General features: G+C 41.3%; 1 protein-coding gene across 2 annotated transcripts in view; it reads left to right on the top strand.

Moving 5' to 3' along the window:
* ST3GAL3 (ST3 beta-galactoside alpha-2,3-sialyltransferase 3) overlaps window positions 1-14,659 on the top strand; it is a 214,091-nt gene that overhangs the window by 93,021 nt on the left and 106,411 nt on the right. The window contains exon 3 of one of the 2 annotated variants that reach the window (XM_065914625.1): window positions 3,047-3,094. The exons of the other annotated variant lie outside the window; for it this stretch is intronic. Within the exon in view, the coding sequence (XP_065770697.1) occupies window positions 3,047-3,094 (48 nt within the window). The remainder of the gene's footprint in view (window positions 1-3,046; window positions 3,095-14,659) is intronic. 2 annotated transcript variants of the gene reach the window in all.

Raw genomic sequence — 14,659 nt, 5'->3', positions numbered from 1 at the left:
AGTTTTTTCCTAACTTTTTTTCCCTCTGATGATACAAGTTACATATTCACTATAGAAATTTTTCAAAACTGCAGGAATGAATATCATCTATAATTCTTTCACCCAGAGACAACTGTTGTTCACATTCAAGTTTCTTTTTTTTTCCTTTTACTCTTAAAGTTTTAGTCTTTTAGTTAACGTGTAGCCTTTTTTCTTTTAGAAAAAGATTGAAAACTTTGAAAGAGATTAGTTCAGAACTGCTTGTGTGTACAAAGACAGTAAATTGCAATTGGAAAAATACTTGTCAACTGCAATAAAAATTTGAGATGGTGTTACTGTTGCTCACCTGGGCAGTCAGCTTCTCAGAAAGGCTTTGCTAATCTCCTCCAGGTGACTGTGATCCCTCACCTAGAAAGCGCCTGGGGCCCTTTCCTTATTTCCCCTGCATTGCTTCGTGGGAATGCTTTCATCTTCCAAGGATGAGGCTGGGCTTGAACCTCTGAATCTTTCTGCTACAAGGACATTTCAAGGTTGACTTGAATTGTATGAGAATTTCTGTGCAGAATAGATCTCTCCCCTCACCAGTTTGTGAAATATCACTCAGATAACATCACCTTTGAAAGGAATAAAGGAAACAAGCATTCCTTTGTTTAATGAGCATGTTGACCACTTTCGGAGTGTCAGTCAGTGCACTTGACATCAAAGCCTCAAAATGAATAGACAGTCCTTGTCCTCAGGGGACGTGCAGTTTAATGAGAGAAGAGCAAGAGTAAAGACAGGATTATAAGGCACTATGACAAATGCCATAATGGCATGCAGTGATGGCCTAAAGAGAAGGGGCAGAGTTGACCAGAGAAGGCTTTAAGAAGAGGAGATGATCTCTTTGGATCTTAATAGAAAAGTAGGAGATTTTCTATGCAAGTGGGCAGAGAAAACAGTATGTCTGATGTCTGAAAACGTGAAGGTGAAGATCTCTTTGGAAAAATAGAAAGTTTAGCATATCTGGAACATGAGGTATGTTATAGGTCATAAATTAGCCAGAATGGTAAAGACCTTGAAGGTCAGAGCTTGGACTTTATCTTTCAGGCTAGAGGAAGCCACTGAAGCATTTTAATCAAGAGGTGGTCAGGTATATTTTTTAGAAAAATCATACAGTAGTATAAAAGACGATGGCAGTAGGCTAAGTGCAGGTTTAAGTGTGGATAAGGGGGCTATCAGAACACTCCCAGCAAAAGAAGGATAGGCAGATATCCACAAAAGGCAAAGGTGGCGCTAGTGGTAAAGAACCTGCCTGCCAATGCAGCAGACAAAAGAGATGCGGTTCAATCCCTGGGTCAGGGAAGACTGCAGTATCCTTGCCTGGAGAATTCCCATGGACAGAGGAGCCTAGTAGGCTACAGTCCATAGGGTGGCAAAGAGTTGGACACGACTAAGTGACTGAGCACACACCGGGTGTTATGCTGGTAACATATCAGTGAACAAAGCATCCATAGTGTCTGTCATTATGGAGCTTTTAGTCTAGCAGTGGGATAGATGTAACTTCCAGTTTTGGAACTCTTGTGTCAGATTTCCATGTACAGTACAAAGAAAATGACATACACCTGAGATCTGAAGGATCCTGCTGGGGTGGGATGCTCCCTGGGGTGCAGATGCTGTTCCTATAGGCAGCCAGCTAGCATTCCTTTGTAGTGAGTGAGCCTTTTGAATATGATCCTTTTTGAGTCTGGTGTCTCTGGGGTTATGTTGGGCCTTAAATTGTCTTGGTGTCCCTTGTATTAATAATTTGCATTTATTGAGCTATGTGTTGGCTTTATGCCATCATTTGTATTGGCTCCTGTTGTAGGAAACAGCCATAAAAGATCCACAGTTATTTATCATGTAATAGAGATGTTGTAGAAGTTAACAGTCTTCAACATGGTGTAGCATCTCCATTTGTTAAGACCTATAAGAGGAATTTCTTTCTGATCACTATATAGTATTTGCTTTTCTACTTCTGGTTGCTCTGAGGCACCCTGTCCAATCCTGCTTCAGGTCTCCCCACAGGACACCCTCTGCCTGGAATGGCCCTTCCATTCTTGTTGGGTTTAACCTCTATGTATCCTACATATCCATCAGCTTGTAGTTCAGGTGTCACTTCTTTAGGGAAGCCTTCCCTAACCAATATACACTCCCCTTCCAAACTTTTAGTGCTTTTCCCGCACTCTTTATTGTTGTTTCTTTTACTTCATCAGTTTTCAGTTGAATGAGTTGTTGTTGGGTAACTTTTTTTCTCTTAGACTGATGACAGGTCCATGAGGCTAGAGATCATGCATTTTTTTGTGTGTCTGGATCGCAAAGCCATAGTATAGTATCTTACGTGTAGTAGATGCTCAATAAATATTTACTGAATAGTTGAGTAAATGAATGAATGTACTGTGAGCCCTCAGTCTTGTTCATTTTCTCCTTTATTTAGCTGTTTGGGAACTCAGACATCTTTGATTCGACCTGTGGTGTTTGGTTAGGTCCTCATGGCATGTATTTTGTGCACTAACATTCCCCTGACTATATAATATTTTTCCTTCCTTTGATTTCTTCACTTTTAAAATTCCAGTGTATACTGTAAATTCCTGTAAGTCACCTGATGCCTTTTCGGGAAGGAAATAATAAACAATTGAATATAATTATAGGAAAAGAAAGTAAGTCAAAGGAAAATGTTGGTGCCTTTAACCAGATGCAGGAGGGAAGTTTTCTTTTGCTTTGTTTTAATTTTATTTTCCCTGTGAGAAGGAAAAAGAAGTAAATTTGTCCCCTAATTTGGCAGGAAATGCGTCTGAAGAATTTGGGGCATGTCTCTGCCCTGAGATGTTCCTCCCAGTGGCAGGAGGCTGGGGCTGGGCTCAGCAGGGCCTCCTGGCCCAGTGGATGGGTGGGATGGACCTGTGGAGGCTATCTGTGCAACTGATTCCAGTCCTGTTGACCTTTCCTTGGGAGAGGGTTTGGGCAATGCCAGTGAGAGCTTGCTTTTTTTTTTGTTTTTGTTTTTACCGTAAGAAGGAGAAAGAAATGAACTTGTCCTCTTGTGTTGCAGATTCAGTGGTTCTTTCCTTTGACTCCGCGGGACAAACGCTAGGCTCAGGTACCAATCCCTCCCCCTCTGTCATCCTTTCTGCTCTCAGTACTGGCCACAATTGAAGTGGAGCCTAATGAGGTGGGGGAGGGGGTGTCTGGGGAGGGCACTGGAATATCTTAATATTGTGGGAAGATCTCAAGAAGTTTTTCTAGGGATCCATGGTCTGGGAAGCAGCAGTGGGATGCAGCATCCAGAGGACTTCGCCAGTTGCTCTAAACATGTGCAGCAAAGAGTTTGCAGTAGATGCTCCTTCCTTATTCAGGGTGGTCCAGGGTCATAGAAAAGATGTCTGTTTCCTGTGCACACATCCTGTCTCAGAGAGAGATGGGCAGAGACCCCTGAAAGACCCCAAGCTCTGAGCACGCAGGAGCAGTGGACCATCAGGGTCTCCAGGAACATGCTGGGCTGGTGAGAGCATCACAGCTTCCTGAGAACACACACCCTGTTGCAGGTTCACAGGCACACCCCGTATAACTCAAATACATGCCTCCTGTGTGTACACCTCCTGTGTGTAGGGGCACACAGGAGGTACTGTGTGTGCACACATGCTGAAGCGCTCCCATGCTTCCGTGCGTCGACAGTGCAGGACGCAGAAATCGGCACACCCACCGCTTTGACTCAGATCACCCAGGCTTAGTGGAGCCCAGCTCTTCCCTGTCTCAGGCTGTCTGCCTGCCCCACAGCACTCTGCTGTTGGCAGTGAACAGAAAGGTAAGATACTGATTCTTCAACTTGCTGCACTGCATACATATGGGAGCCCCAGAATGACTTTACCTTATGAGGAGAGCATCTTCATGCATCAGGTCTTAAGTTTTAGTTGAAGATGGTGGTCCTTGTACCATAGGTGCTGCCTGTGAGTAATAGGGAGACTTTGCTGGTCTGTTAAAGGCAATTAACTCATTTTGCTGTGGTTAACGGCAATAGATTGATGTTTTACAATGCAGCCGTGAGGTTCAGGCCGCTGTAGCAATGTGGACTAGGGGAAGGACGATCAGAGAATATAATCTCAGCTACCACTCTTCATTGAGGACCTGCTGTGTGCCAGCACTAAAAACACCAAAGCCAAGTGCTTTGCACACTTCTTGCAAGGTAGATAGTAAGTACATCTTTAATTATAGATAAAGAAACCTAATACTCAAGAGTCAAAGTACCCTGTCCAGGGCCACTCATATCTGTCTAACCCTAGAGCCTATACTCTTTGCCTTGCCATCTTGCTGTCGCATACCTTGATACTTGATACTCCACTGAAATGCTTTAAGACTGAATGGACAGATAGAAAGAGTTTTGAAATAGGCATAAAGTTGTGTCAATTCACATAGAAAAAGATGAATCAATTTTATTGCATTTATTACAATTTATTACATTGCAATTTTATTACAAAGTAAAACTTCTGTTAATCAAAAGATACCATTAAGAGAGTGAAAAGGCAGAGTGAAAAAAGATATATATAACATAAATAGCCCACAAAGGGCTTGTTTCCAGAATAAAGAGCTACAAAGATCAATGTGAATAAAGAAGCAACCCTGTATAGAAACAAGCAAAAGACCCAAATAGGCCCTTCACAAAAGAGGAATCCAGATGGTCAATAACCCAATGAAAAGATCTTCAATTGTATTAGTATCTAGGGAAATACAAATTAGCATTTCAAGCACCAGCTGGAATCAAGATTGCTGGGAGAAATATCAATAACCTCAGATATACAGATGACACCACCACCCTTATGGTAGAAAGTGAAGAAGAACTAAAGAGCCTCTTGATGAAAGTCAGAGAGAAGAGTGAAAAAGTTGACTTAAACTCAGCATTCAGAAAACTAAGATCATGGCATCCAGTCCCATCACTACATGGCAAATAGATGGGGAAACAGTGGGAACAGTGACAGATTTTATTTTGGGGGGCTCCAAAATTACTGCAGATGGTGACTGCAGCCATGAAATTAAAAGACGCTTGCTCCTTAGAAGGAAAGTTATGACCAACCTGACAACATCTTAAAAAGCAGAGACCTTACTTTACTGACAAAGGTCCATCTAGTCAAGGCTATGGTTTTTCCAGTAGTCATGTATGGATGTGAGAGTTGGACTATAAAGAAAGCCGAGCGCTGAAGAATTGATGCTTTTGAACTGTGTTGTTGGAGAAGACTCTTGAGAGTCCCTTGGACTGCAAGAAGATCCAACCAGTCCATCCTAAAGGAAATTAGTCCTGAATATTCATTGAAAGGACTGATGTTGAAGCTGAAGCTCCAATACTTTGGCCACTTGATATGAAGAACTGACTCATTTGAAAGACCCTGATGCTGGGAAAGATTGAAGGTAGGAGGAGAAGGGGACGGCAGAGGATGAGATGGTTGGATGGCATCACCAACTCAATGGACATGAGTTTGAGTAAACTCTGGGAGTTGGTGATGGACAGGGAGGCCTGGCATGCTGCAGTCCATGGGGTCGCAAAGTCAAACACGACTGAGCGACTGATCTAAACTGAACTGAGTTACTACTGCACAGCTACCAAAGTAGGGACACTTGAAAAGCCTGATTAAAGGTTGGTAAGGATGAGATGCAGTGGAAACTCAGAGTCTCTGCTGTCAGTGGTTAGGTTGATCACAACCACTTTGTAGAAAACTATGGTAGTGTTTCGCTAAATCTGAATATATACCTACCCATGACCTGGCATTTCCTTCCCTAGGAAATATATTCCTTGCATAAATAGATAGTTACATATATATATACCAGAATATATGTGTAAGATACATGTGTAAGAATCTATCTCTGTCACTGAAAGCAGCTAAAGGCCTGGACATTTAGCAGCTATTTGAAGACTCTGAAATATAAACAGTAGTAGACAGATTGGAGGAAAAAACTAGAATTAGAAATACTACCACACTGGTGGTGGATTTCTCATTTTTCCTCTGGTATCCCATCTCATGGACTCGAGGCATCCCAAAACCTGAGCACAAACAGAGTAGACATCAGGGCAAAACTGGAGAGAATTCTAGAAGACCTCTAGTTATGGCTCTGGTTGGGAAGGGAGCTCTAAGGCTCGGATAGAGGGGGGCATCCCAAAGGTCATTTTTTCTGTTTTCTCATGCCTTAATCCCCAGGCAGTCCCCTGAGTGGTGATGATGGCAGTGCCCAGTAACAGCAGTGGGGCTTTCAAGCACCTAAAACTGAGGAAAGGAAATATTCTTCTTTGATCACAACTTCCTTTCTGTAATCCCAAGAGGGTGGGAGGAAATCCAGTTGCCTCTTCTCTCTTGGCCTTCCTGTTGCTTGATTCCAGATTTGGGTACAGTTTAGGAAATGTGTGGCAAAAAGTGGTAAATAAAACCTCAGCTTTTGGGCCAGAGGATCAAGAAGGGGAGGCCCAATAAACTGTAAAGTGCAAGGAGATGGCAGAGAGGAAGGAGCTCAGGAAAGTGACTCCATAATGTATGTGAACTTCTGAGCTAACCCTGAGCTGTGCATGTGCGCTTCTGATTCCAACCAACACACCAAACATTTAGAGAACTGAGCTAAGGAATGGACCAGACTAGACACTGGGTAGTGTACACAGAGGACACACATGGACAGGCTTTGAAAATAGAACTGGCATTGAAACCACAACTCACAGAATGCTGGTCAGAACTTGTCACCTAAATCCAGCCTGGTTGATTGTCTGGTGAAACAAAAATATCAGCATTCTCCACTGGATTTAAATCAGACCTGAATTTAAACAAGATTTAAACACAATTCACAATATAATATTCAAAATATATAAGACACAATCTAAAATTAATTATCATATGAAGAACCAGGAAAATCTCAACTTGCCCGGGAGAGACAATCAATAGATGCTGATGCTAGGATGACACAGATGTTGAAATAATCTGACAGACTTTAAAGTGGCATTTATACAAATGCTCCTGGATGCCTTTCTCCATCTCTTCCATCTGGCTGTTACTGAGTTAAATCCTTTCATAATAAACTGGTAATCTTGTAAGTAAACTGTTAAAAAAAAAATGCTCTCAAAAGTAAGGATAAACACTGTTGACATGAATTTAGATAGAAAGTGTTAGCAGGAAAAAAAACTTGAATCCAGATAGGAAAAGAAGAAGTGAAACTCTCGCTGTTTGCAGATGACATGATCCTCTACATAGAAAACCCTAAAGACTCTTCCAGAAAATTACTAGAGCTAATCAATGAATATAGTAAAGTTGCAGGATATAAAATTAACACACAGAAATCCCTTGCATTCCTATATACTAACAATGAAAAAACAGAAAGAGAAATTAGGGAAATAGTACCATTCACCATTGCAACAAAAAGAACAAAATACTTAGGAGTATATCTACCTAAAGAAACAAAAGACCTATACATAGAAAACTATAAAACACTGATGAAAGAAATCAAAGAGGACACAAACAGATGGAGAAACATACCGTGTTCATGGATTGGAAGAATCAATATTGTCAAAATGGCTATTCTACCCAAAGCAATCTATAGATTCAATGCAATCCCTATCAAGCTACCAACGGTATTTTTCACAGAACTAGAACAAATAATTTCACAATTTGTATGGAAATACAAAAAACCTCGAATAGCCAAAGTAATATTGAGAAAGAAGAATGGAACTGGAGGAATCAACCTGCCTAACTTCAGACTCTACTACAAAGCCACAGTCATCAAGACAGTATGGTACTGGCACAAAGACAGAAATATAGATCAATGGAACAGAATAGAAAGCCCAGAGATAAATCCATGAACCTATGGACACCTTATCTTTGACAAAGGAGGCAAGGATATACAATGGAAAAAAGACAACCTCTTTAACAAGCGGTGCTGGGAAAACTGGTCAACCACTTGTAAAAGAATGAAACTCGAACACTTTCTAACACCGTACACAAAAATAAACTCCAAATGGATTAAAGATCTAAATGTAAGACCAGAATCTATAAAACTCCTAGAGGAGAACATAGGCAAAACACCCTCTGACATAAATCACAGCAAGATCTTCTATGACCCACCTCCCAGAATATTGGAAATAAAAGCAAAAATAAACAAATGGGACCTAATGAAAATTAAAAGCTTTTGCACAACAAAGGAAACTATAAGTAAGGTGAAAAGACAGCCCTCAGATTGGGAGAAAATAATAGCAAATGAGGAAACAGACAAAGGATTAATCTCAAAAATATACAAGCAACTCCTGCAGCTCAATTCCAGAAAAATAAATGACCCAATCAAAAAATGGGCCAAAGAACTAAACAGACATTTCTCCAAAGAAGACATACAGATGGCTAACAAACACATGAAAAGATGCTCAACATCACTCATTATCAGAGAAATGCAAATCAAAACCACAATGAGGTACTATTACACGCCAGTCAGGATGGCTGCTATCCAAAAGTCTACAAGCAATAAATGCTGGAGAGGGTGTGGAGAAAAGGGAACCCTCTTACACTGTTGGTGGGAATGCAAACTAGTACAGCCACTATGGAAAACAGTGTGGAGATTTCTTAAAAAACTGGAAATAGAATTGCCATATGACCCAGCAATACCACTTCTGGGCATACACACCAAGGAAACCATATCTGAAAGAGACATGTGCACCCCAATGTTCATCACAGCACTGTTTATAATAGCCAGGACATGGAAGCAACCTAGATGCCCATCAGCAGACGAATGGATAAGGAAGCTGTGGTACATATACACCATGGAATATTACTCAGCCGTTAAAAAGAATTCATTTGAATCAGTTCTAATGAGATGGATGAAACTGGAGCCCATTATACAGAGTGAAGTAAGTCAGAAAGATAAAGACCATTACAGTATACTAACACATATATATGGAATTTAGAAAGATGGTAACGATAACCCTATATGCAAAACAGAAAAAGAGACACAGAAGTACAGAACAGACTTTTGAACTCTGTGGGAGAAGGTGAGGGTGGGATGTTTCGAAAGAACAGCATGTATATTACCTATGGTGAAACAGATTACTAGCCCAGGTGGGATGCATGAGACAAGTGCTCGGGTCTGGTGCACTGGGAAGACCCAGAGGAATCGGGTGGAGAGGGAGGTGGGAGGGGGGATCGGGATGGGGAATACGTGTAACTCTATGACTGATTCATATCAATGTATGACAAAACCCACTGAAAAAAAAAATAACTAAATAAAACAAACAAACAAACAAAAAAAACTTGTGTATATATAACCAAATGGACATAAAAGAAAAAAATACAATAATTGAAAATTTAAAAACTCTACTGAATAGGCTCAATCACAAAATGGAGATGATGAGCAAAGAATCAGTAAACTTGAAAATAAAACAGTAGAAACTATCCAGTGTGAACAATAGAAGAAAAAATGTCAAAGAGGTTGAACGGTGGCTCAGTAACTTACGGGACAATGCTGGAAGGTTTACAGTCTGTGTCATTGGAGTCCCAGAAGGAGAGAAAGAGTGCAATACAGAAGAAATGTTTGAAGAAATAATGGCTTAAACTTCCCAAATTTGGTGCCCAAGTAGGGTTTATCCTGGGAATGGAAGGCTGGTTCAACATTCAAAAGTCAATCAGTGTAATCTACCATATTAACTGTTTAAAGAAGAAAAACTACATGGTCATGTCAATTGATAAAAGAAAAACCATGTTAAAATTCCACACCTACTCACGATAAGAATTCTCAGAAAACTTAGAAGGGAACTTTTTCAATCTGATATAGGGCATCTACAAAAAGCCTACAGCAAACATCACACTTTATGGTACAACTGCTCTCCCCCTAAGATCAAGAGCCACTCCTGAAAGTCTTAGCCAGGACACTGAGAAGAAAAAGAATGAAGAATGCAGATGGGAAAAGAACAAATAAAACCAACCCTCTTCATAGGTGACATGGTTTCCTACATAGAAAATCCCAAGGAATCTGTTTTAAAAACTGCTAGAACTAATAACTGAGTTTAGCAAAATAACAAGATGCAAAATCAGAATGCAAAAAATTAATTGTATTTCTGTATACTAGCAATGAATAACTGAAAGTCAAACATTTTTTAAAAACTGAAAACAAATCATGGTACCCCCCCCCAAAATAAAATGCTTATGTATACATATGATGAAATGTGCAGGGTCTGTATGCCAAAATCTGTTTGTCCCCCATATTTTCTTCTTTACCTACAAAACGATTCAAGCCACAGACCTCATGATCACCTTGATAGTTCCTCTTCCTCACCCTTTCCTACCTTTTCTGTCTTCATGGTGTGTCCTTCTTTTGAGCATCACTGTCCAAGGTACCATCTTCTCCCCTCTTAGACAAGTAAACATCTCTTAACTGGTCTCTCTGTGCTTGCTGGCTGCCTCCCAGTGGTCCATTCTCTATGTTGTAGTCAGAGTCATCTTTTATACATGTGAATCAGATCATATCTTGTTCCACCTGAAATCTCTCCAGTCCAAATGCTGTTAACTACAGTGTCCTACTCCAATTTCTAATTATCTCAACACTTTCATTTTTGTTCATTTGTCCCCTCACTGCCCTCAAGACACATTGGCATTCCTGCCATTCCATGGATATGCCAGGTTCCTTCCTGCCCCAGGGTCTTTGTACTCACTTTGCTTCTGCTTAGAATGCTTTTATCTTTTACTTTGCACATTTGTCTCAAATCTCTGTTCAAATATCACCTCTGCAAGAAGGCTCTCCCAGAGCACTTTATCTAGTCTACTCTCTTTATCTCCAACCTTTCTCTAAGCAGATATGCCTTTATTTCTTCTTAGCTGTCATCCTTCCTTCAAATTACCTGCTTATTTACCTTCCTTCAAATTGTTTATTTATTTACCTTATTTAGTTATCCGCCCCCCACCCCGAAACTAACATGTAGGCTTCATGTGGCCAGGGACCTTGCCTTTCCTGTTCATGACTGTGTCCCTGGAACCTGGAACTGTACCCAGCACATAATAGGTGCTCAGGAAATATTCATTGAAAGGAGGAAGAGTAGAAAAATAGAAACATTATTTAGGACACAATAGGACATTGTCTAGTATCCAATGGCATGTCCATACAGTGGAGTACTGTGCAGCCATTAGAAATGATGGTGGAATTTTATTTTTATTGGCGTAGAAGATGTTGAGGGTATTCTTGAGTGAACAAAATAGGAACAAACAGCATGTGTGTTGAAGGTACATGAAAGTAAAATTATATATGCATATTTACACATATATTTGTGAAAAGAGATTTCTGGGAAGATACCAAAATGTTTGCAGCAAATAGCTTTAGATAATGGGAGTTTTGAGTGATTCTTATTTCATTCTTTTTAAGTTTTTTTTCATTTGGATTTTTATAGTTAGCTTGTGTTATTCCTAAAACTGGGAAAAATAAAATTATTTTTGTTTGGAGAGAAGGACTGTATCTGTGCTTAGTGACTATTTATATATACCCACCCAGTGGGTGGGGCTTCCCTGGTGGCTCAGATGGTAAAGAATCTGCCTCCAGTGCAGGAGGCCCCTGGTTTGATTCTTGGGTTGAGAAGTTCCTCTGGACAAGGGAATGGCAACCCACTCTAGTGTTCTTGCCGAGAATTCCATGGACAGAGGAGCCTGGAGAGCTACAGTCTATGGGGTGGCGAAGAGTCGGACACAACTGAGCAACTAACACATACACACCCACACATGCACTAGACAGTAAGCTCCATGAAGTTTCAGATACAAACGGCAGTGAGCCATGTTTTCTATTTCCTGTCCCAGCTGCCCTTTTGACATGCTGTCATTCAAAATCTTGCCGCTTAGCACAGCATGCCCTGGCATAGTCTGGGCATACTTGATATCATGAATAGAATTGAATTTACTGTCTGCTCAGCTCTAGGCATCTGCCTTCCTTCCCAGGACAGAGGAGAGTTGGTGCATGGCCTCTCAGCCTGTGTTGGGATGGGGCTTCTACCTGCCAAGGGAGGCCCCAGGCTGCTTGGGTGGAGGGCGCACAGGCAGTGAGGGCCTCGTCTTAACCAGGACCTGCCCGCTAGGCCTCTGTCCTCCCCCACACCACTGTACACCCATCTGAGACTGGGCTTCAGTTGGTGAACTTCTAACTTACTTTACTGGGTCAGTTAATTTAGTCCAGGTCAGTGAATTTTTGCTGTGTTTAGTTTATATAACTGCTTTTCCTATTTTAGTTTGTCTTTGATTAATTGATCCTACATTATGATTTATTTTCCTGACTTGATGTGGGAGCTGTTTGCACTTTGGCCAGCCCCTCTTGGGCCTCGGTGGGACTCCCATGGTTCATGTGTGGGCGTGGCTCGGCCTTCTGATCCCACCCTGGAGCCAGGAGAGGGAGGTGGGCGTAGATAATTGCTCTCATGGCAGCTCTCCTAGTTTGAGGGTCTGCTTTTCTTATTTCCTCAGAGAGTCAGTGTAGCATAATGTAAAGACAAGAAGCTGCAGTCAAACCTGGGTTGGTTTAACAACACCCCAGCTGGTCCATGTACTGGTTGGGGATCTTGAACATGTTATTTCTTGTCTCCAAGACTCTGCTCCCTTCTCTGTAAAATAAAGAAAATACCTACCTTGTAGGAGTTGTAAGAGTCAGACTGAGAGTGTAGGTGAAAGTTCTGAAAGCAGTGTGAATTCACAGTAGATGCTCAATAAATAGTCGTTCCCTCAGTTCTTCCCTTTGTCTGGCATGTCCCACAGTCCATTTGCAACTGTTGCCAACTTCCTCCTCCACCCAAGCCAGGACATACATTACTTATGTTTAATATAGCCTGTGACTTTTATTGGAGGCTGTACAGTGCCTTTTCTTTAGAAAAGAGGGATCTATTTTGGTTAGGATAGGTCCTCATTCCATTTACCCCTATGTCCTTTGCACTTAGCAATTCATCATAGCTCAGAGACTGGAGCCAGAGACTCCCTTGAAAACAGATCTTGCAGCAGAGTTCTTCTCTTACGTGCTTGGACTTTTCTTGCCTGATGGCCTGTCCTGCTTTTCTGACTTTCGTGCATTCTAATATGAAGTGCTGCAGTTTTCTGATAGAATCAAGGCCATGTTTTTATCCCTTATACTAAACTTCATCTACTTCAGTAATATTCCTCAAGCTGGCCTTCCTGGGAAATATTCATTGCTGTCATCAGCCTAAGCATCTGCTTTGTTTTCAAAGCACAGTGACTGCGCATGGGAATTTGTGGTGGCTCTTTACAGTGATCAGAGGAGGTGGGTCACTAGGAACTGAAAGGACCAGTCGCACAATTGGCTCACAGTGCTCACCTGTATTCCCTGAAGGTCCATTTTCGGGCTCAGTGGCTTGAGAGTGGGGCTGGAGTGGGACACTTTCTTTCAGGGAGCTCCCCCTTCATCCTAGAAGAGAATATTACTGTGTAGTCAGTACCCCAGCCACTTATACATGACAGCATAAGTAGAAGGTGATAATATCTGGACCCCCTGCTAAGATAAGCAGGAGGGGACTCAGGGTTATTTAGACAGGGAATTATGAAAACATTTTTAATTTCCTTTACATTATACAATTATGATAAAATACCAGGTGTTATGGAATGTATTAAAATTTCAAATTGCTGTAAGACAAAAATATTTTTAAGTTTTTAAGTTAAAAACTTGAGCTTGTTTCGATGTTTATTAATTTTTATCTTGGCATTTATGCCTCTCAGGTGGTCAGTTTTCATAGTTTCCAAATATACTTGAAGAGAATAGCATTCTCCATTTGTCAGGTGTAAGGTACTCTGTTTTTCAGCTAGTTCAAATTTATTTATTCATTGTTCTGTTCAGATCATCTGCTTTCTCACTGACTGTGTGAGCCTGGTTTTTCAGTGGTCTATGAGTTTCCCGTTATGATGACAGGAGACCCGTTGTGTCATTCTCCTTGTAATTCTTTTAATTTTGCCTGATAGAGACGTTATTAGGTACATACACACTTTAGTGAATGGCCTCCTTTTGTCTACGTCCAATTTCTGAACCTTCTAGGAGTTTACATGAGTTCAGGACACCAACTTACTGCTTTGAAATGGCAATGGAAGAGTTAATGGTTAATGTTAAGACTTGAAGCATTTGAACAGGCACTTTATGCATTCACAGGTCTGACTTGGTACAGGTGCAGGAAGAGAAGAACAGAGACTTGCATCATTCATGCCACTACACACCTGGAGCCAGGCAAGGGACACACATGCACGCCCTGGTTAGGGGCTTTTATTAATGCCGGGCTCTCTGGCCTGGCTGAGGCAGGCAGCCTAAACCACCAGACTAAACATCTCTCCTTCACTGTGCAGCTGTGGTGGGAGGGGACCTTCAGCTGTGTATGTACATCAGCATGTGTTGTGTCTGGTGACGTGAGAGTCCCAGGGTCTTCCATTCTCATTTCAGATTTGGCATCAGTTGACTGCCAGTGAGAACTGGACTTTACTGCCCACTTCCCCAGAGGTGAATTTTCCCTGAAGAGTTGGTACACTCAAAATAGCATTTCCATTGTATAAGCTGAATTCACATGCTACTTCAGGACCATGTTTGTGTACAGTGAGATATTCTGGGTGAGAAGTGGTACCACTCATTACGGCAGGGCATACAGGAGGAGGCTATGCAGGTGGTGAAAATGAACTCTGAGTTTCAGGTCACTATAGGT

The sequence above is a fragment of the Muntiacus reevesi genome, chromosome 1 (assembly GCF_963930625.1).
Source record: "Muntiacus reevesi chromosome 1, mMunRee1.1, whole genome shotgun sequence".
Classification (NCBI taxonomy): domain Eukaryota; kingdom Metazoa; phylum Chordata; class Mammalia; order Artiodactyla; family Cervidae; genus Muntiacus; species Muntiacus reevesi.
Note: the sequence above shows the minus strand (reverse complement) of the source record. Positions and strands in the feature narration are given on the sequence as shown.